At 46.5% G+C, this 24,652-nt stretch overlaps 2 protein-coding genes across 2 annotated transcripts in view; one reads left to right on the forward strand and one right to left on the reverse strand.

Moving 5' to 3' along the window:
• BAALC (BAALC binder of MAP3K1 and KLF4) overlaps positions 1-24,652 on the reverse strand; it is a 346,202-nt gene that overhangs the window by 21,275 nt on the left and 300,275 nt on the right. The gene's annotated exons all lie outside the window — the stretch shown is intronic.
• Positions 13,787-18,714, forward strand: LOC144828596 (uncharacterized). Its single transcript, XM_078686905.1, has 2 exons — positions 13,787-17,781; positions 17,853-18,714. Exon 1 carries the CDS (start codon positions 14,653-14,655, stop codon positions 17,320-17,322), a length of 2,670 nt encoding a protein of 889 aa, XP_078543031.1. The 5' UTR covers positions 13,787-14,652; the 3' UTR covers positions 17,323-17,781; positions 17,853-18,714.

Below are 24,652 nucleotides of genomic sequence, written 5' to 3' on the forward strand. Positions count from 1 at the left end.
TCCGGAACCGATTCACCAGCCAAAAGGTCAGCATACGATGTACAGAAGGTGGAATCACAGGGCTGTGAGGGATGTGTAGATTGGAGTTCCGACAACCCCTCAAACCCGGAGATCAGTTCCAGGAAGTGCAGAAAACGGCACCCACAAGGATAATTAGAAAGAGAAGGCGAGGCACACCAGTGTAAGTTCCAGAATGACGGGAGGACGAGGATTAGCCGAGGGAAATTACACGGTGCACCAATATCCGCAAACGCTGTCCAACCTTGTAGAAGGCCAAATAAACTGGGGAAAGGATCCGACCGTCCCCAGCACCGTGATCGTCGCCAATTTGTAAAGATGCTTCAAACACAAGAGATGTGACAGGAAGAAGTTTATTCGCATCCAGATCCTTCAGTGTGTGAAGGGGAAAGTCTTGACCCCTTCGGTCAGTGGTCACCACTTTTGGGTGTGACTAAAATTCGCACATCACCATCACAGCACTTCACTGAGTAAGAGAAGGAATACACATATAAGATACCAAACGTTCAAGATGGAGTGGCACTTTATTTTTCAATTAACACGCAGAGAGCTAAATGCATATCAATTCAAGCTACAATGTATTTTTCTAAATATGATCCAGACTTCACTCTGTCTGGTAACAATGCAGGATGACTAATGCTCAAAATATCTCAGAGTAATACTGGAATGGAATACGTTAAAAGGGGCACTAACACAGATGATCAATGATTCTACACTACTGAGTACAAGAGTATGGAACCCAACTGTCTATTGGCCAACCATGTAGAACAGGTCCATTGCTATAGATTGCACATTTCTATCAGAGCCCTGGATCCTGAGGGCAGGGCCAAGAAGGCGTAAGTAGAATTAGCTAAAATAGAACATTCTGCTAGTAATTCAGTGCCTGGTAATAGCTGAGAGTGAGACCAGTCACCTATTTTAAAGGAGCCTACCATACAGGAATATATTCATGAAGAGAGATAGGTTGAAGGGTTAGAGATCTAAAGAGTGAGAGATGGGCTATCTGCCCTGGGAGATCCACAACCTGAGTGAGGCGCCGATGTCCCAAGTCAGACAGTCTTCGGCTAGCCGAGAGAACCTTCCACGCTCATGCAGCTGGGCATCCGCAGGAAAGCTCTGATCTCAGATTTGACAGTTGGGCTTGATATACCCAAAATTGAGGAACTAGGGTTCTATGATGACGCTGGCCTCTGGCCTTTGGTGCAGGTGGCTTAACCACAAGTGTTTTGGACACCGGAAGGAAATGCTTTCAGTACATTATGTTCGGTACATATTTAGGACAGAACGTCTTGTACCTTTGAGAGAGAGAGAGCATTTCCGGAACATCTTGTACTTTTGAGAAGAGAACACTTCCGGAACATCTTGTACTTTTGAGAAGAGAACACGTCCGGAACATCTTGTACTTTTGAGAAGAGAACACGTCCGGAACATCTTGCACTTTTCTAAGCTCAATGGTTACATGTTGTACATTACTAAAAAAGGACATTTTTCTGTCACGCACATTTCTACATATCTGAAGGTGTGAATCCTCATGATAGATGCTGTTTATTGCTAGAAATTGCTGCTTATACTTGTGCAAGCTATGTTTCAAAATATAACGTTAGCAGGGGTTTCAGGAAGCTGTACCACGTATACCAGGGCAAGTGTGTGTGTGTGTGTGTTGGTCTGGGAGCTGACAGTGAAGCTAAACACCCTTTTGAAGGCCTATTTTCACCTTGTTTACTTTGGTGCTCAGAAACATGTATTTGTAAGCCTGCATGCATAGTGGGCCCTGGGGCCTCTGTTTACTACTGGAGACGGCTGGTTATTTTAGCATGTTTTCAGACTTTTTATCACGCAGGGCCTACATCAGACCTTCATGTTACCAAGGCTGTCAGAACTCTCCTTTCTGGTGATGTTAGATGGTAGAACGGGACCCTCCATCATCTGCCCCCTCTTGTTCATTTATGAACACACTCTTAAGTGAGTATTTTGTTAAATTTTCTGCCAGGGGTGGAATCCATGGCATGTCATTGACATAGCACTGAAAACTGGTTGGTCGTGCAACGTCTTCGTCTGACCTTAGTAGCTGGTTATATTGCTGACCTGATTTATTGAGCAGGCATTCATACCGGGCAGCTGCAGTGTTGTTACTTACTGTATATCTACCTGGAGGGAGAAGTGGGGCTGGTAGTACTCCAAAGTGTGTGGCAGGTGGTGCTGGATGTGTGCTATTTTGTACTAGCTTGATCATTTGTACCTGTTCTCCATTCCCATCCCCAGGAGCCCGATCCATGTCCTCATATCTTGGTATCTCGTAAATCCCTGTCCTAGCGTAATTCATCCCTACAGCTTTTGCACTTAATTTCTTGACACAGTGACTCCCTAACTGAAAGGCGCAACACAGAAAGACCATAATTCCGACTATCGGTATCATTAGTTTTAGAATAGCAGTTAGCCAGGAGGGCATCCAGTCAAAGTCGAACCAGTTCGTTGGAATAATGTCTGCAGGGGCACCTCCTTCCTCAATCATGTCTTTTCCCAAGTTAGTCAATTCCTCAATGGCCCTTGATATTGATCCATTGTCCTCGTCGTTCCCAGGTATGAAAGTGCAGCAGGATTTCCCAATTTGATGACACAGACCACCATCTTTGGCCGTTAGCATGTCGAGGAAGTAGCGATGTTCCAGAACCATAAGTCGTAGTGGGCGCAGTTCTTCCCTAATTGCATTTAGGCCATCCCTGGTGCTGTTTATTGCTTTCATGACTTCATAGCGAGTTACTTCCAGCCAGCGGGCATTAGCCTGAGTTTGAAAAATGGGGAATGCCCCTCCGAAGAACAGCTGGGCCTCATTGAAGAGGCGGAATTCTTCTGGGACCTTGCCACGGGCTTCAGTTGCGAAATATTCTGCTGCTCGCCGGTGTCGATGGAGGAATGTCAGGTCACCTGTCATTGGATGTGACAGGATGTGGGAAGCATTTGATGCTGGTACGACCAGGTGAATTTCATGCAAAGTCACCAAAGTGCACAGTCCGAGCCATTGAGGAGGTAGTTGGATATAGAGGTGCTCTCCGCACGCCCAGTAATAATCCATTAAAGTCGTGGTGCCGAACTGCATATCGAAGCTGAACATCGTGGAATTACAGTCTGTGTTGCGCCCAACAGCCACCGAGCCGTTTCCTATGAAACAAAGAGAAGGGTTTTTTAGTTTGAATCCTTTTTTATGTTCTGGCATTCCTTCCCCACTCCATGTATACCTCCCACTCTCCTCAGCCCATATTTGATTACACTTATCCCCTTCATTCCAGTCCGCCCACGGGGGTCCCAAGGCTGCCGGGCCCCCTGTGCTTGGTTCTGGGCTAGACTCCTGACCCCCCCCCCCCCTCAGAATTGCACATGGTCACGATCCAAGAACCCTCTGTGTCCCTCAGTGGTCACAGTGTCCTACTTGTCATTACGATTTTTAGGTCAATACTTCTGCGCCTCATGTGTGCACAGTTCGGCTCATAATAATTGCTGTTGTGGGTTGTGGTTTGTCGGTGTCAGACAAGTCTCTCTCTCTCTGTCGGTTCCAGGCCGAGGAGAGCGCCTCTGTGGTTACTTCTTTGCTGTCAACTACCCCCAGGTTTTTCTGATCCCTCTCGACAGGTTGCGTCTGTGAGCTGGGTGTGGTCCGGACATTGCAGGTCCTGACTCGGGTTTGAGACCCACCCTGCCCCTTTTCTGTGGGCAGGTTCCTGATCCCTCTCCCAAGTCGAGTCTTGGGAGCTGGGTGTCCCCTGGGATTATCCAGGGTCGGAGACTCTAGGTTCTCCACTGGGGGTCGTTTGACTCTGACTGTCACACTCTGGCATCCTTGCCACCTACCTTTACCACTGCCTAATTCCCTGCAGTCCTTTGCTAAATTACTACTCTACCTCCCACCCCTCCCTTCAGTCCACTTCTCAGCCTTCCTGCCCACCCCTCCTCAATGAGGGCTCTGCCTTCGCTTTACTGTCCTCCAGACCTATTTTTACACGGTCTAGCTGTATTATTGTACATTTCCCCGCTGCTCCTACCGCCACCCAGCCAACGCCCACGGACTTCCTGCACTTCACACCAGCGACAAGAGGAACTGCTCTGTGCCCTCTGTGGTTCATACAGCACCTCGCCGACTCACTTCCTCCCCTGGCGCAGCAGCGCCACTCTGCCTCACACCTCCCCCGAGCCCCTCCCGCCCTTGCTTAACATTTAACACTGCACAGGTTCCCCTGCTCCTCCTTTCTCCTCTTCCATGCCCCTCGTTCCTTCTTTTTCTCACTGCCACTTCAACGCTCCTCTCTTTCTCTATCCATACCTACCTCTTTCAGTCACGGCACCCTGTTCTTTCCCTCCCTTCTCGTCACATTTATCAGTGCTGCTGACATTCTTTTACACTGTCTCTCTCGCCCTCCTGCTTCGCTCACTCATTACTCCACTTCTTACTTTCCCAGCATTGGTACTTCTGACTTCTCTGTTCTCTGTTCTTCCATTACTCCAATGTCATACTCAGCCCGTGGATATCTTCAGGTTATTGATCACACTGTCAAACAGTGACATTTCACGCCTTGATAACTTAGTTTCTACATCATTCCTTTATTTCATGTATTGGTCATTGCTCTGATCTTCAAGTAGTGAGATTTAATATCTGAATCGTTCTTTTATATCTTGGTGATTCATCTGTTCTTCTACATCGGGTTCCTTCAGGATGCATCCTATGTATGTTATCAGTATTTATTGTTCTGTCATCATGTTGTTCATTATGTACTATGTTGATTATTGACCTTCTCCATTTCATGTTTTGTTCATTTGCCCTGCTTTATGCCACATGTGGTCGTGCATTCATGTGCTTTGTGTAAGTAGCAGCTGCGCTTTGTGACTACGACACCAATTCCCTTCCCTGTGACCCACTGTTCCCTTACTCATACCTCTGCCTTGTCCCTCACCTACGTATAGTGTACCACACACCTTATCAATACCCGATTCCTCGCACGCCGCATTGGTCGCATTGCCTTTCCCGCATTGCACTTCCTTTCTCCACACATACAACGCCCGAGTTGTGCCAAATCATTTGCTTCACAATTGATTGCCAAGAGGAGGGAAGATTCCTGTTATCCTCCCCTGCCTCCCTACATCCCTTGCCTATACGTGTTATGCCTTACACCAACATATTTCCGTAATGACCACTAGCCCCCCACACATCCACCACTGTACCATTCAGTTCCTTCACGGCAGACCTGACCTACTTCACAATTCCTCAACCAACGAATTCACATCCCTTACAGAAGCACACCGCACAATACTCACAGACGCCTGGACACTTTTAGGAGCTAACCTTAAACCAGGCACCCAACTTAACATCTCCACACAAACTCTTGATAACATTCCAGACATATCTCTTACCCCACCATCCCCAGATACCGCTGCCCCTCAGCACTTATATACAGAGGACACCTCTAGTTCTGACGCGTCCACCCTATCTGTTCCCCACTCACTTCCCCCTGAATGCCCACAGTACCCACCCATTCTCATCACTGACGACGAGTCTTCACGAGAGTCAATTCTCACCATTAACGACGATTTCACACTAGAATCAATATTGTCATATACCACATTTGAAATAGTACACATCCCACCGCCAGAAGGAAGGGGACCAAACTCTCCTCAACCATCCGGCCCCAACGAAGATACATTACCCCTTTTGAGAGCGCTTCTGTCTGATCCATTATAAAATACTGGCCCCAGCATTCTGCCACACATGCAGAATACATCACACTGCTTCAACTGTCACATAAGGGGATGATCACATTGCACCAACTTACACATAAGGGAATGTGCGATCATCCCACTGATCATATCACCATATTCCTGATAAACAGTAACGTTGTAGGCATTTCTGACGGCCACCCCTCTTGTTTCATCCACGTCACACCCCTCAGTAGCTCTGTTCTTCTCGCAATATTTCGGGCACTCAATATCGATTACGCCTACCCTCGTCACGTCACTCTATCTCTCGCACCAGCATTTTCACGCCCCGCCGAGCCTGTAGTAAAGGCTCTCCCACACAAACAGTTCCACGCACCACCGCCCCCATAGTAAAGGATCACAGCAGCACTCACTACACCTCTGCATCACCTGCCTATCAAATAACAAGAAACAAAAACCCCATGCAGGCTCTTCAGGCAGTTTACGAGAAACGAATATTGGGCACGTCAGTGCATAGAACTCCGGAGTGGATCTATATCAGGATCCGCCTACTATCCCCAGGCCTAGAACTTCCCACTGTAGTCGAGTCCTCCTGGCCACGGAACCCACTGCAAAGCACAGTTCGCGACGCCTTTGCCCGTCACAATCTGGAATTCCCTGATTTCTCCCCAGAGGGAAAATACAGGGGACCCGACGAAATACAGTTAAGATTCATACTCTACCACATCGCCTGTACTGAAGTAGGAGAAGAACTCATCAGAGACCTGCCTCCGCACGACTGCAGCCTGTGCACAAACGACTGCAGCCCTGCACAAACATCACAGCCCACACACCCCAGCCCTCACAACAACTAGCCGACAAAAACAACCAGGCAGGATTGCGTAGTCTCTCATACATACATCAGGCACTAAGTACACTCATGAGTAGAATACAGAATCCCACCGTGTATAAAACACCGCACGGCTATCATATATATTTTGTTGTGCATCTTCCAAATGTGGGAGGACCAGCAGTTCTGTCCGGATTCTTCCCCAGACACCCACGCCAGTCTCAGATAGCCGAAGCCTGCTTTGGCGGCCAACTCCAGTTCCCTGGTTGCACCCCCACACTAAATAAAGAGTTGCAAAAGGAGGTTTATGACCACGCCCTAGCAGGAGTAGCAGAAGAACTCGTGCCTGATCTCTAGAGAAGCGTGGCCAATACCCCGCATCAGACCCCTGCCTTGCCGGCCCACAAATATCTCGTCATGGCAACACCACTCCAACATGTCCTGAAAACCTTCGGTGCCCAAGAAAAACGCATACTCAAACACTGTAGGGAGCTTCACAAATTAACACAGAACATGGATTATCCGTGGCCCTCTGAAGGCTCGTTTAACGTAAATACTCTCGAGCACGCCACCACGTTCCTAAATACCAAGTATTCTGGAACTAAATTACAAAAAAGGAAAGAAACATTGGCTCTCTGGCGTATTTTTAAAGAAAACACGCAAGAGCACCCTGCCACCCTGCCCACTGCACCTTCTGCGCCCCCACCATATCAGGCCAATGGCATGTACCCTGCCCTAGGATCAGCAAAGAACAAAGAACTAGAGGTACAGAGCACAACTCACTCCTTACCCACGGTCGGATATGACCAACTCCCAAGTGACCTTTTTTCCACACCCGAACACCCTTCACCAGGTGGTGACGATAGTACTGCGTCATTGACACCACCCGGCACCAGCAGTGGCCCAACAACACTCGATACAGCGTCAGCTCCGGCCCTAGTCACTCCCCCACCAGGTACACCGGTCTCCTGTGGCAGTCCAATTTTGCACGCCACAGTGCCAGGGTTACCAGGGCAAATAAATGCGCAGTTTTCACTACAACTGAATCCCACTTCTGTCTCAGCCCTGCCTGTCGAGGAAGGAGAGGAGGCAACCAACAATGTGTCCGTCACCTCATCACACAACTCACGCACGTCATCTCACCACTCATCCGACTCGCCTCGCCAAACACTCCCTCACTACCCCGATCTGAACGGCCTCCGTAACATGACTGCTCCACAATTCCCGGAGCAGGAGGCCACCTCACGAGACCATATGCCCTTCTGTGGTCCACGCACAGGGGAGCCACTGATCACATTCGCCACCGTTCAGCAACAGAATAAGGAAAGAGAAGTACAGGGCCCACAAGCACCATATCGAGTCCATTATGACAATTGGAGAGCAGCCACAGATTTCAATAAAAGTGTAGAGTGCAGTCCCAATGGAAATGCACTACCTGACATGTTCCTCCGAGAAGGCCCACACAGCCTTGAACACGACGATATAACTTCGGTAGTTCGACGCGCCTCAATGAAATTAGAGCAGATAAGTGAAAGGTTGTCCGACACCCTCAAGATTGCCCACTTTCACACTCCAAATACCCAGGCAACAATGAACACTTCGCGACAAGACTCCGAACACGCAGGCATCTTTGAAAGCATGGGAAGGGATGGGGAACTAGGCAACAGTTCACAGCAGACAGCCCTTCTGCCATCCATACCTTTGCCAAGTGCGGATCCCTCCCGGGACATAAGAGATTATGAGGGGCGGCCGGAAGTGAACTACCATGGGTCCCCCTCCCCTTGTCTCCAGACAGCTACACCCGACAATTCACATACAACGGCTGGAACAGCTCAGCTCCAGCCCACACCACCAGGCATACCCCCACGGCGTCCCGCACCTGTAGTCGACCCGTTTGCCCCACCATCCGCCACAGCCATAACAAATTCCTCCAGCCAGCCACACGCCATAAGTGGAGCAAACACATCAACAAACCCATTCTACCAACATCAGGACTTCCAAAACTCGGGAGTTGGGGGTGGGGCCAAGAAAAAGAGAAAAACAGAGGTACAAAGACTTGCAGTATTAGGAACACACGGACGACCAGAGGACATCACATACGATGCCCCTGGCAATGACGCTCCCATCAAATACCAAGTCACTGGCACTGCCTCCATGCGAAACACTCGAGCTAGAACAGGCAATGGCATGTTCCTTAGCAGGCCGTGTGCCCTGCGGGACAAGGACCTTACCCCCAACCAAATAGTGGAGATAGGCGAAAATTCAGATTTCGCTGTCATCCCCTTCACAGACAACCTGGCCGGCTGGACAGAGTCCCTGGCCCCGCAGATGATCCCCTGGCCAAGGGAAGGGTCTTTCGAACCACAGCATATGGCCACAGCTGTAGAATGTATCCTGGAAGGTGTAGGGGATGAAGACTGGGACTACGACTATATGCGAGCCAGTCTCGAGATTTGGCAGAAATATGCCATAAGGTATGACACCACAAGACCGAAGTATCCAGGTGTAGGGATTAGCCGCCAGATGCCGCTAATATACAAAACTCCAGGGGCCCCCGCCATATATAACTGCTGGTCCTATGCAGAGAAGGAAGCCATTAAAAGGAACCTTCCACCCCTCACAGAGGGTGCCAGCAAATGGATAGTGGCCTTAGAGAAGAATACCACAGGCACCAAACCAGGGATTGGAGACATGAAAAGTTTGCTTATATCCATCATGGGAGGGGAAGCTGAAGAAATTTTCACAAGTATTAGTAGAGGACTAATAACAATGAACGAGACAAAATATGATGGGGAACCATTTGATAAAATAAGGGCGGCAGTTTGGACTAAGTTGAAATTAAAATACCCCGATGTTCCCGATATCGGGTCTCTCATGTCTCTGACCATGCAAACAAATGAGGACCCTAGTAAGTTCATTTCTAGAATAAAAGAAAAGTGGCATCAAGAGCTAGGTGACTCCTGGAATACAACCGGAGGGAACAGCAGGCTCTTTTACCACATGGTGAAGAGGGGACTGCCAGACGACGTGCAAGAGAAATTAGATGGGGTAGTAGCCATGGAAGCAAAACCATGGCCTGAGATACAGGCCCATATCATACATTTCTGCAAAAAGAAAATAGAACAGGAAAAAAGTAGACAACTAGCCATTGAAAATGCAGCTGCAAAGCTAGTACAGCAGAAGCTTAATAGGAAAAAGGATACAGTGGACAATCTCATGCTGGCGGCACCAGTCAGCCAAATGACTGCTGTCACCACCTTTCCACAGGACGCTCGAAATATGCTCGCCAACAATACCCAGACCACTCCCCAGCAAGTGCAGCAGCCTGCCGTACAATATGCACAGACACAGCCGCCACTAACACAACCAGCCATACAGTACGTACAGACTTCACCACAGCCAGCCATACAGTATGTACAGACTCCGCCACAACAGACAGTACAGTATGTGCAAGCCCAGCAGCAGCCCACAGTGCAGTACATCCAACAGCAGCCCCCGGTGCAGTATCTCGCACCACAACCTGCCTACAGTAATGAACAACGTCAGTATTACAACAACAATAGAAATACAGGGATGCAGGGAAGGGGCAACGGACAGCAAAGGGCCCAACTACAGTCAGGCCAACGTACATGCTTCTATTGTCACAAAGTGGGGCACCTGCTAAGAGAGTGTCGCTCTAGGATTCGAGACCAAGGCCAACAAGGTATGGGTCCCGGCCAGCAAGCACCCCAGCAGTTCCAACCACAACAACAAATGTATGCTCAGGCACCCCAGATGGTGTACGCTTATGCCCAACAAGCACCACAGCAGAATATGCAGCTAGCACAGCTCCAGACACCTGTAATGACCCAAGCCCAACAGCAATCCACATTGATGCAAGGTCCCGTGCAACTGCAGCAACAGTCACCCTCATACCAAATGATGCCCCAAGCCCAAGCTGCCCCACCACCAGGTGGTGTGGTAGTCACATCCAATAACCCATTTGCACAAGGCACCATCCAGCAATACTCACGCTAGGACAGCCCACAGACAACTCTTGTGTGCCCAGTTTTATCATGCATCATGAGCGGTGAAGATGACCCCACCGTCCTGGTCACGATAAATAACAAAACATATAGCTTCCTCATTGACACAGGCGCCACGTACTCCTGCATTACAGGCGGACACCTGCCTATTTCTGATCAAGTAGCGGACACACAGGGATTCTCTGGGGCAATAGCAAGGGTCCCCTTTACAAAGCCAGTACCCCTGCAAATAGGAGACCGGGTGCTAGAGCAACAACTGCTTTATTCACCACACTCTCCAGTCAACCTTCTAGGAAGAGACCTAATGGCTAAACTGAACATGACCATTCACTTCCATGAGAACGGAACAATGGTTTGCTCTATACCTGGCACACCCGTAGCAAGAATGATGGCACTCACTGCTCAATCTTCCCTGACAGATCAAATGAGGGCTCGCCCTGTGGACGAACAAGCATTCTCCACTGCGGTACACATCATTGTAGCCAACACACCCGAACTACACCAGCGCACTGTCCAGCTCCCCAAGGAGTTTCTCTTTCGTCCGGAGTCCCAGCACTTTCAGATATGTGACAACAGCATGATCCTAGGCATACGTGCTCTTCACATTACACCTACATATGGGGCATTCATAGCAAGAGACGACAATATGCGCTCATGGGCCTGTGTGATTTTCATTGAGCCCGGACACCAAGTGAGGGACATTTCAGATGAACAGCTCTTTGGTGATCCTGATAACTATCCAATAACAGAGATTGTCTACAAGTATGAGGTACCCCTGTCAGCGACAGTGGAAAAAAGAACACCCACTGCCCCGCAGAAATATGACTCAGTGCGTGAAGCTGACTTAGCCCAAGTCCCGCCACACCTGTGGACCACCGGTCCTAATGACGTGGGCCTCATCCGTTCTGCCACTCCATTTAAGATAACTCTGAAACAAGGCGCGATCCTACCCAGAATAAAACAGTACCCACTTTCCAAGGAAGCAGAGGAAGGCATTGCCCCAACAATACAAGCCCTGCTAGATCAAGGAGTCATATACCCATGCGTATCTCCAGTCAACACCTGCCTGTTTCCTGTGCGCAAGGGCAAAACTAATCAGTGGCGTTTAATTCATGATTTACGCCCAATTAACAACATAGTGGTACCAGAGTTTCCCATTGTCCCAGACCCTTCCGTCATCCTCACCAATGTTCCCCCGAATGCACAATACTTTTCGGTGATCGACCTGAAAAACGCATTTTTCAGCGTCCCCCTCCACCCAGACAGTCAGTACCTATTGGCCTTCGTCTTCGGCGGGGTGCAAATGACGTACCGGCGTTTGCCTCAGGGATACTGTGAGTCCCCGAGCGTGTTCAACCGCGTGGTCAAAGAGGACTTATCGAACTTCCAATGTCACAGTACCTTACTGCAGTATGTCGATGATATTTTGCTCTGCAGCACTACAGAATCCCAGTGCAGAACTGATACAGTCTCTCTGCTCACCACACTAGCTCACAGAGGCTACAAGGTGGACAAAAACAAACTTCAGTACTGCCAAACAGAAGTACAATACCTCGGTCAGTTAATATCAGCATCAGGGAGACGAGTCACGCCAGACAGAGTTGAAGCCATCAAAGGGACATCAGAGCCCCAAACTGTCAAGGACATGCAAAAGTTCCTAGGATTAGTGAACTATGTCCGCCAGTGGGTCTTTGATTTCTCCACAATAACTGCCCCTCTGTTAAAAGCAGTTAAAGCAGCCAAAAACACACGCAACAAAATAGACTGGACACCTGAAATGGCAGCTTCCTTTAAACAACTCAAAGATGAAATAACAAACGCACCAGTGTTAGGCACACCTGACTACACAAAAGAATTCTACCTGTTCACCCACTGCAATGGCCAGGTCATGACTGCCGTCCTCACTCAGAAATACCCAATGGGCCACAAGCCCCTTGCTTACTTCAGCGGAATGCTAGACTCAGTCATGAAAGGTCATTACCCCTGCGAGCAAGCTCTTGCTGCGGCAGCCTTTGCAGTGGATAAAAGCACACCCATTGTCATGGGATCCCCTTTGACACTGTACACTGAGCACGCTGTCTTTGCCATAATTCAGAAAGCTAAAACAACATTGACAACACAACGAGTGTCAGGTTATGAAGTCATACTGTCATTGCCCACCCTGAAGGTTGTCAAATGTCACACAGTCAACCCAGCCACATTCTTTGCCCATCCCATTACTGCATCCGATGATGACACCCATGACTGTGCCACATACTGTCCTGATGAGTCAGGAGCAGCAAAAGAGGACCCCCTGCCAAACAGCACTGTATATTTTGTAGATGGGTCCTCCACAATAGACCAAGAAACAGGGATCAGATACACAGGAGCCGCAGTGGTTAGGGCTCAGCAGCATGAGTCCTCTGACTCCCTAGACATTGTACAACAAATTACATTGCCATCGCACTACTCTGCCCAAGCCGCTGAACTAGTGGCACTAATTGCCGCTTTAAACAATGGGGTTGGTGACCGCATCACTGTATACTCAGACTCTGCATATGTCACAACAACAACACACTCGAGCATCTTGCGCTGGAAAAGGCGCGGATTCCTCAAATCAGATGGAACACCGGTATGTCACAAACTACTGTTGGAAGAACTAATAGAAGCCCTGACACTTCCAACAGAGGTAGCCGTTGTCAAATGTGCTGCCCACACGAATGGACAAGACTTTGTGTCCAGAGGCAACGCTCTGGCAGACTGGGCAGCCAAAGCTGCAGCCAGACCCCCCCTACCTTTCACTGAGCATGACCCGCACAACACCCCAATTTTACTGGCCCAAGCTACAACACCAACAGAACTGACAAAGACAAATGAAGACAGTGTACCCTTAACACCACACACAGAGAACAACAAAGACACAAACACCACCCCTATTGATCCAAATTATTCCTGCCCACTCGATGACACACAACAATACGATTTCATTGCCCAACTACATCTCAGAGAGATACAAGAAAGTGCACCACCACAAGAGAAAGAGTTATGGAAAAAGAGGGGAGTACAGCAGGACCCTGCTGATTTTATTTACAGGCAGACCATGTCCGGAAAACCTGTCATGCCACAAGCCTTACTGCAGATAGCATTAGATCAACTTCACCTTCCCGCACATGTCTCCCGAGATAACATGTCCACCACATTACAAGCAGACTGGTTCATTCCCAATGCGTATGAACTGATACAGCTCTTTGTTAATAAATGCATCATTTGCCAACAGTATTCCCCAAACCCAACTCTCAAAACTGTTGCCTCCACTATTCCTAAACCTTCTGGCCCATTCAAAGAACTCCACCTTGACTATGTCGACATGATTGACCGATGCCAAAATTACCGATATCTCATTGTGGTAGTATGCCCCTTCTCACGGTGGATCGAAGCTGGACCATGCGTCCACTGCGATGCCAAAGCAGCAGCCACATTCCTGCTCCGTGACGTCATTTCCCGCTTTGGAATTCCGTCCGCCATCAGGACTGACAACGGGAGCCATTTTTCAAACGCCATCTTCTCCTCTCTCACCACAATGCTAGGCATAAGACACAAGCTGACATCCGCTTACCATCCCCAAAGTAATGGCATCTGTGAGCGCCTCAATGGCCTGCTCAAAAACAAAATAAGCAAAATTAGCGCCACCATCGGCAAAAAGTGGCTCTACTGTCTCCCACTGGCCCTCTTCTCATTAAGAAATTCCCCAAGCTCGGATCACCACCTCACACCCCACCAACTTGTCACCGGACGATCCATAAATGTAGCAGTCCCTCCCAGCAGGCCCAAAACTGATAGCGAGTCATCCTCTGAGATTGTTAAAGCTGAGCTTTACGACTTCTTGTGCACACTAACACGCGCTGCGCAGTTCCTCTCTGTCCAGGTATCCAGAAGGAAGGAGAAGGGCCCCATCGATCCTGAGCTCCCACCTATCCGTCCTGGAAGTCTGATCTTTATCCGGAGACACGTCCGGAAGTGGAAAGACCCCAAATTTGACGGCCCCTTTTCAGTGACTGATTCATCTCCAACTGCTGTCCGGATAGCTGAACGAAGAGCATGGATACATCGGCGAGACGTTCGGCTCGCTCCTGTGCCTCCGCAACAATAAACAATGAACTAAGAGAGGAAAGAGACATGCCCATGGTCCCCCTGAATGAGGACAGCGGTTTCCCGTCCACTGCCGAAGAAGAAGAAGAAGAGGAAGAAGAAGAAGACACGCCCGTGCTGACCCAGGAATACAGCAGCTACAATGCGAAGTTATGTACTCTTGTCACATTTATGCTTTGTATCATTGTTGGAGTGGCACTAATAACTTTTAATTGGTGCATCTATTTTTTTGCTGTAAAGAGCTTTAATGAGATAGGCAATAGAAATACCTTACCATCCACTGTTTCAGCAACAGTACCAGCGGTCACACTCAAACAGCAGACAACAACACAACACACACTAGGTCCTGAACTCCCAGAAAATAGCACTACTAACAATATGTCCGTTAGTGTACACCTTGAACTCTCACCCAGTACCCCAGAGGAAAGGACTAGCCCCTGGAAGATAGCTACCATCGCCACAGAACTAGCGCCCCGCCAACGCCTTCCCCGTCACCATAGAACACGCCGATTTGCTATCGCCCCATACAGAACAAAACCTCTTGTCCCCCGCAAGAATGCTAATAACCAGAAGGTAGGGCATAAAACATTCCAACATCTTGTGCAAATACAGGAAGGTCTAAGGCCCATGCTCAGCCTGCCCCAAATAGTAAGGGACCATTCAGTCCACTCCTCTCTAGTGGACAACTCCTGGTACAGGGACATGACAGCAGTAGGGAAAAGAGTAACAAATGAGTCTTGCTACGTATGCTCCTACATTCCCCATGCAGTAGGTGCTGACAGACTGATTTTTCCCAAGGAAGTCCCACCGCACATAGCCATGTGCCTTCTGCACTTGTACCTCTGCCGAATACTAGGACAGATTAGGGTCCTTTCAGCCCAAAAGGTAGTGCTGATGGTAAACGTCACCAAATGGGACTACGTCTATACGGTACACCAGGTTGTCACCGACGCAGCGGAACTTAGGGAGGAGTTCAAGGAAATGCGAAGGTTAGGGGTACAGGACATAGCGTGGCATGAAAGTCGTATTAAGTCACGAGGGTACATAACGAACCTCAAACCCCGGGCAGGGTGTGAGGTTGCATTTAAACACCCCCCAGGCCCACACAACTGCCCATGTAATAATAGAACAATGCTACGCCTCCTAGCACAGGTCTACCTTAACTACAAATGGCATAGCCCCGGAGGATTTTATTGTAAGGCGGCAGCCTTGGGACCCCCGTGGGCGGACTGGAATGAAGGGGATAAGTGTAATCAAATATGGGCTGAGGAGAGTGGGAGGTATACATGGAGTGGGGAAGGAATGCCAGAACATAAAAAAGGATTCAAACTAAAAAACCCTTCTCTTTGTTTCATAGGAAACGGCTCGGTGGCTGTTGGGCGCAACACAGACTGTAATTCCACGATGTTCAGCTTCGATATGCAGTTCGGCACCACGACTTTAATGGATTATTACTGGGCGTGCGGAGAGCACCTCTATATCCAACTACCTCCTCAATGGCTCGGACTGTGCACTTTGGTGACTTTGCATGAAATTCACCTGGTCGTACCAGCATCAAATGCTTCCCACATCCTGTCACATCCAATGACAGGTGACCTGACATTCCTCCATCGACACCGGCGAGCAGCAGAATATTTCGCAACTGAAGCCCGTGGCAAGGTCCCAGAAGAATTCCGCCTCTTCAATGAGGCCCAGCTGTTCTTCGGAGGGGCATTCCCCATTTTTCAAACTCAGGCTAATGCCCGCTGGCTGGAAGTAACTCGCTATGAAGTCATGAAAGCAATAAACAGCACCAGGGATGGCCTAAATGCAATTAGGGAAGAACTGCGCCCACTACGACTTATGGTTCTGGAACATCGCTACTTCCTCGACATGCTAACGGCCAAAGATGGTGGTCTGTGTCATCAAATTGGGAAATCCTGCTGCACTTTCATACCTGGGAACGACGAGGACAATGGATCAATATCAAGGGCCATTGAGGAATTGACTAACTTGGGAAAAGACATGATTGAGGAAGGAGGTGCCCCTGCAGACATTATTCCAACGAACTGGTTCGACTTTGACTGGATGCCCTCCTGGCTAACTGCTATTCTAAAACTAATGATACCGATAGTCGGAATTATGGTCTTTCTGTGTTGCGCCTTTCAGTTAGGGAGTCACTGTGTCAAGAAATTAAGTGCAAAAGCTGTAGGGATGAATTACGCTAGGACAGGGATTTACGAGATACCAAGATATGAGGACATGGATCGGGCTCCTGGGGATGGGAATGGAGAACAGGTACAAATGATCAAGCTAGTACAAAATAGCACACATCCAGCACCACCTGCCACACACTTTGGAGTACTACCAGCCCCACTTCTCCCTCCAGGTAGATATACAGTAAGTAACAACACTGCAGCTGCCCGGTATGAATGCCTGCTCAATAAATCAGGTCAGCAATATAACCAGCTACTAAGGTCAGACGAAGACGTTGCACGACCAACCAGTTTTCAGTGCTATGTCAATGACATGCCATGGATTCCACCCCTGGCAGAAAATTTAACAAAATACTCACTTAAGAGTGTGTTCATAAATGAACAAGAGGGGGCAGATGATGGAGGGTCCCGTTCTACCATCTAACATCACCAGAAAGGAGAGTTCTGACAGCCTTGGTAACATGAAGGTCTGATGTAGGCCCTGCGTGATAAAAAGTCTGAAAACATGCTAAAATAACCAGCCGTCTCCAGTAGTAAACAGAGGCCCCAGGGCCCACTATGCATGCAGGCTTACAAATACATGTTTCTGAGCACCAAAGTAAACAAGGTGAAAATAGGCCTTCAAAAGGGTGTTTAGCTTCACTGTCAGCTCCCAGACCAACACACACACACACACACTTGCCCTGGTATACGTGGTACAGCTTCCTGAAACCCCTGCTAACGTTATATTTTGAAACATAGCTTGCACAAGTATAAGCAGCAATTTCTAGCAATAAACAGCATCTATCATGAGGATTCACACCTTCAGATATGTAGAAATGTGCGTGACAGAAAAATGTCCTTTTTTAGTAATGTACAACATGTAACCATTGAGCTTAGAAAAGTGCAAGATGTTCCGGACGTGTTCTCTTCTCAAAAGTACAAGATGTTCCGGACGTGTTCTCTTCTCAAAAGTACAAGATGTTCCGGAAGTGTTCTCTTCTCAAAAGTACAAGATGTTCCGGAAATGCTCTCTCTCTCTCAAAGGTACAAGACGTTCTGTCCTAAATATGTACCGAACATAATGTACTGAAAGCATTTCCTTCCGGTGTCCAAAACACTTGTGGTTAAGCCACCTGCACCAAAGGCCAGAGGCCAGCGTCATCATAGAACCCTAGTTCCTCAATTTTGGGTATATCAAGCCCAACTGTCAAATCTGAGATCAGAGCTTTCCTGCGGATGCCCAGCTGCATGAGCGTGGAAGGTTCTCTCGGCTAGCCGAAGACTGTCTGACTTGGGACATCGGCGCCTCACTCAGGTTGTGGATCTCCCAGGGCAGATAGCCCATCTCTCACTCTTTAGATCTCTAACCCTTCAACCTATCTCTCTTCATGAATATATTCCTGTATGGTAGGCTCCTTTAAAATAGGTGACTGGTCTCACTCTCAGCTATTACCAGGCACTGAATTACTAGCAGAATGTTCTATTTTAGCTAATTCTACTTACGCCTTCTTGGCCCTGCCCTCAGGATCCAGGGCTCTGATAGAAATGTGCAATCTATAGCAATGGACCTGTTCTACATGGTTGGCCAATAGACAGTTGGGTTCCATACTCTTGTACTCAGTAGTGTAGAATCATTGATCATCTGTGTTAGTGCCCCTTTTAACGTATTCCATTCCAGTATTACTCTGAGATATTTTGAGCATTAGTCATCCTGCATTGTTACCAGACAGAGTGAAGTCTGGATCATATTTAGAAAAATACATTGTAGCTTGAATTGATATGCATTTAGCTCTCTGCGTGTTAATTGAAAAATAAAGTGCCACTCCATCTTGAACGTTTGGTATCTTATATGTGTATTCCTTCTCTTACTCAGTGAAGTGCTGTGATGGTGATGTGCGAATTTTAGTCACACCCAAAAGTGGTGACCACTGACCGAAGGGGTCAAGACTTTCCCCTTCACACGTGGCGCCCAACGTGGGGCGCCACGTGTGAAGGGGAAAGTCTTGACCCCTTCGGTCAGTGGTCACCACTTTTGGGTGTGACTAAAATTCGCACATCACCATCACAGCACTTCACTGAGTAAGAGAAGGAATACACATATAAGATACCAAACGTTCAAGATGGAGTGGCACTTTATTTTTCAATTAACACGCAGAGAGCTAAATGCATATCAATTCAAGCTACAATGTATTTTTCTAAATATGATCCAGACTTCACTCTGTCTGGTAACAATGCAGGATGACTAATGCTCAAAATATCTCAGAGTAATACTGGAATGGAATACGTTAAAAGGGGCACTAACACAGATGATCAATGATTCTACACTACTGAGTACAAGAGTATGGAACCCAACTGTCTATTGGCCAACCATGTAGAACAGGTCCATTGCTATAGATTGCACATTTCTATCAGAGCCCTGGATCCTGAGGGCAGGGCCAAGAAGGCGTAAGTAGAATTAGCTAAAATAGAACATTCTGCTAGTAATTCAGTGCCTGGTAATAGCTGAGAGTGAGACCAGTCACCTATTTTAAAGGAGCCTACCATACAGGAATATATTCATGAAGAGAGATAGGTTGAAGGGTTAGAGATCTAAAGAGTGAGAGATGGGCTATCTGCCCTGGGAGATCCACAACCTGAGTGAGGCGCCGATGTCCCAAGTCAGACAGTCTTCGGCTAGCCGAGAGAACCTTCCACGCTCATGCAGCTGGGCATCCGCAGGAAAGCTCTGATCTCAGATTTGACAGTTGGGCTTGATATACCCAAAATTGAGGAACTAGGGTTCTATGATGACGCTGGCCTCTGGCCTTTGGTGCAGGTGGCTTAACCACAAGTGTTTTGGACACCGGAAGGAAATGCTTTCAGTACATTATGTTCGGTACATATTTAGGACAGAACGTCTTGTACCTTTGAGAGAGAGAGAGCATTTCCGGAACATCTTGTACTTTTGAGAAGAGAACACTTCCGGAACATCTTGTACTTTTGAGAAGAGAACACGTCCGGAACATCTTGTACTTTTGAGAAGAGAACACGTCCGGAACATCTTGCACTTTTCTAAGCTCAATGGTTACATGTTGTACATTACTAAAAAAGGACATTTTTCTGTCACGCACATTTCTACATATCTGAAGGTGTGAATCCTCATGATAGATGCTGTTTATTGCTAGAAATTGCTGCTTATACTTGTGCAAGCTATGTTTCAAAATATAACGTTAGCAGGGGTTTCAGGAAGCTGTACCACGTATACCAGGGCAAGTGTGTGTGTGTGTGTGTTGGTCTGGGAGCTGACAGTGAAGCTAAACACCCTTTTGAAGGCCTATTTTCACCTTGTTTACTTTGGTGCTCAGAAACATGTATTTGTAAGCCTGCATGCATAGTGGGCCCTGGGGCCTCTGTTTACTACTGGAGACGGCTGGTTATTTTAGCATGTTTTCAGACTTTTTATCACGCAGGGCCTACATCAGACCTTCATGTTACCAAGGCTGTCAGAACTCTCCTTTCTGGTGATGTTAGATGGTAGAACGGGACCCTCCATCAAGTGCCATCTACCAGAGTGTCGCTCGCCAACATTCTAAGGTGAGTTTCACTCTAACGTTCTAACGCAGGGTGTACCAATGGGTAGGGAAAGGTAGGGGGGAACAAAGGGAGGGAAATACCACATTACAACACCCAATCCAACTTCAGGATGGCACATAAAGGTGGAAGACAATTGTGGGACAGCCTAAGTATAAAGCTGTTTTCCACCTTCTGCAACTATTCAGTATTTGCATACCCTCAAACCCCGGCTCCCTATTGCAACACCTTTGCTCTTATAAATATGGACTAGCTCCTTCATTGTTTTAAGGCTCAGTGTTAATGCAAAACGAAAAACGAAGTAGATGGACCTTTGGACTTCGTGCACCCTTAGGTTAAGTAAAAAAAATTCCAGTTTGTGGTTTTATCAAAAGGAAGCCCAGGTATGTAACATTTTGTAACCCTGCAATACAAAATGTCTTGAATTTGATATATTGAGGCCTACATTTCATGATGGATGATTTAGTTAGGTTGGTCTTAAGAACCAAATCATTCATGATAGTGCCAAAGGCATCTAGGAGGATTTGAAGCCTGTTCGTAAATCTTGAAATTAGAATGGTGTCATCCATGTATAGGAGTACTGGAATTGGGTGGTTCCCAAACTGAGGCATATCTTATGCAGGTAACTCTCTAGGCCTTTAATATATTACAAATAGAACAGCGGCCATGACACAACTCTGGTGAACCCCTAAGGTGGAATAAATTTTGGGAGACAGACCGGCACTTGATCCGAAACTTACCTTGGCCAATTTATGCCTGTGTAGTCGTCAAAACCAATTAACCAGGGCTTTTTTCAATGCCCAGGTCCTCCATTATGTCCCACAGTTTGGTGTGGTGCACAGTGTCAAAGGCGTAGGAGAAATCCATAAAAGCTGAGTCTCCTGGCCATGGCCTATTTCTCAATAATGAGTTGTAGATAAAGGCATTGCTTCACTGATCTCAACCTCACACGGAAGATGAACTCCATATTGAATAAAACCTTATTTTCCTGTGCCCACACCCCAAGTCTTGAAAATAGAACTCTCCCTAAGATCTTTATTGTGTGGTCCAATAGCGAGATTAGATGGTAGAAACTTGGGTGATTCCTATTGCCTTTTGTAAATATTTGGACTAAAATTGCCTCCGTCCATATAGGGACTACTGAGCCTGCAATAGCAGCTCTTAAAACATTTGTTAGCAGAGTGGCCCAGAATGATATATTTTCTTTGTATTGGTCCATTGGAACTCCATCTGGGCCAGGTGCTTTGCCAAGGGCCTCCTATTGATCACATGAATTACATCCTCAGCGTCAATAGATTCACTCAAACTAAAGGCAGCATCTTGGTCATATGTAACTTCTTCAATTTCAACTGAGTCTCGCTCAAGGCAAATAGGATCCAAAACCTTTGTGAAGTGTCCAACCCAGGTTTGAACTTGAATATGGGACTCAGCCTGTGGCCTTTCATAATCAGAAAAAAAGAAGATTTACAACTTTCCAGAAGATCGTGCTGTCTTTTAGTTTCCCGGAAGCTTCTATATACTCCCAATCGTTCAATCTAATCTCCGCTTTCCTTGTGACTAGCACTTCCTTATAGACTAGCCTGGCAGTGACTACTTCAACCATGGAGCATGGGTATTTACTGAGCGCTAATTTAAGTTATTTGTGGGCAGTGGTGCACGCATGGTTAAACCATCCATTGCTTAACTCTTTGGGGTTTTATTCATGACTAAGAAAGAAGATATGGAAGAACACAGTGAGTTTAACGCTTTTAGAATAATCCAAGGGTCTTCTCCTTGTCTGGGCTCACTATGATTGCATGCCGGTTAACTCCTAATAGCTCTCAAATAAATTACTCTTTGTCAACCTTCTCCCACTTAACTCTAACCCCTTTATTCCGTCTCTAATCAATTTCCCCACTCATAGCCTGGTTGCTACTCTCTGAAAGATGGAGCTTAAAAAGTATTATAAGCAGGTTATGTTTAATAATGCAACTAGCAATTACATTAAACTCTGTCAGTAAGGATGCAAGATCAAAAGTTAACAACTTAAAATCATAAAAAAGCAGTGAATTCAAAAGCATAGATGATTCGATCCTAAAAGCTCTTGCCCCAATACAGACTAGAAATGATAGTGTACCTGGCGCACTTGGATTCAATTTACTCTAGTCTTTCAATAAGTGTGCAATGTTGTGTAAATGCCTACTGAGCATAAACAACTATCAACCTTAGAGGCCCAGCAACACAAGGGCGACTGGGACAACAACATGGATCAACACATAAATGATTTTGGCGATAAAACATTCAATTTAATTTTTTCATTTGTTCATTCAAATAAACTTTTATGTTTCCACAAGATTCTTAAAAGAATTTTACATCCAAAAACTTTTCAATTACATTTGAACAATTTCATATGTTACAACCAATAACACAATGTACATTATTAACTTCACACCCAATGCATTTCGAGACCGGGGTCTCTTCTTCAGGGGTATAACTGCAAAAGAAAATGTATCATGAGACCAATTCATTTGAAAAAAGCAAAGAATTCTACTCTGTAAAATTGAGTGAATCATGCCCAGTCACCAACACCTGTGTAACATGCCACTTCAATCAAACTTACTTGAAGTCCTTAATGTATTCCTACAAGAAACCACTGCAAAACAAACCACAGACTTAACCACAGTCCAACAACAAAATCTGACTGAATTTAAACTCATACAAAACCAGAACCTATGTACCTTAGTTTCTTAGGAAAAATTCTAACCAAGATGGGGCGATCGCTGACTTCCTCTGTAATCCTGGCACTGTGAAATTATATGAACCCTCGTCAAAATCATATTATCCGGAAAACACAACAGCAAACAAGCAAGAGAAATGTTGATAACCCTGCTCTTACCTAAAAGCAATATTCCGATCGTTCTGGAGCCAGAGTGATCTATGAATGAAAATCGAAGGTCAAACTATTAACACTCTGTATATTTAACGGTCATAAACCTCCAGCGAAACCTACTAACTAGCTAGTCTTATCTATCAGTAAGAATTCTGCTCTCGTCACCACCCGTTCTCAGCGCTTTCGATAAAGGCCATAACGCTCTCCTAGCTTCAGGGCAAAAAGTAATCCTTCCGCGTCCAAAAAGCTTTATCTTAGAAGTTTTGGAATTTTGCCAGCAAAACAGCTATTTCACGTGGGATGACAAATTTTACATTCAGTTAAGTGGAACCAGTATGGGTTTTCCGGGAGCGCCGGCATACGCGAACACCTTTATGGCAAGGTTTGAAAACGAGTATATTCTGCAAGATGAATCATGGAGACAAGGATTAATATGCTTTCGTCGATTCATCGACGATATATTCATAATATGGAGGACAATCTAAAAAACAACATTCAAACGTTGAATCTAGCAGACCCCAGGATTCAATTCACTTTTCAGATTGACAAGCACAGAGTTTCATTCCTGGATGTACAGACTAAATTGAAAGAAGGAATTTTACACACAAGTGTATTCAGAAAAGCGACGGATAAAAACAATGCATTACTTTATAGCAGTTTCCACCCACCGACATTGGTGAACAATTTACCATTTTCACAATTTTTACGAATTTGCCGGATCTCTTCAGATGACCAAAATTGTGAAGAATCTTGTTTGTATCAAAAACACAATTACCTCATGAGAGGTTATCCTGAGGATTTAATTGAAAAACAAATTCAGAAGGCACGGGAAATTCCCAGACAAAAACTTTTGGAAAAAAGATCAAGATCTACCACTGATAGAACTGTGTTTGTTTCAAAATACTCCACTGTATCTTGGGATATAAAAAGAAGAATACTCAAACACTGGGAAATATTAAAAACAGAAAAGGATTTCCACAAACTATTTAAAAACAAACCTTTGTTTGCTTATACTAGGTCAAGCAATTTGAAAGAACTTTTGACAAAAAAGAAAAAAGAGAAATTACAAAAAACAGGTACATTCAAATGCTGGAATTGTATCCACTGCAACAATGCGATCTTGGGTGATACTCTTTTACACCCACAATCAGGAGAAAAGATCATTCTACAGAATCAAAGTACTTGTGATTCTGAAAACATTATATACACCATAAAATGCCCTTGTGGGCTACTGTATGTCGGGAAAACCGACGAAAAATGAAAACCAGACTCTCAAAACATAAGAGTCAAATACGAACAGGCAATTTAACATCTCGACTGGCAACTCACTGGA

Source organism: Lissotriton helveticus, chromosome 4_1, assembly GCF_964261635.1.
Source record: "Lissotriton helveticus chromosome 4_1, aLisHel1.1, whole genome shotgun sequence".
In the NCBI taxonomy this organism is placed as follows: domain Eukaryota; kingdom Metazoa; phylum Chordata; class Amphibia; order Caudata; family Salamandridae; genus Lissotriton; species Lissotriton helveticus.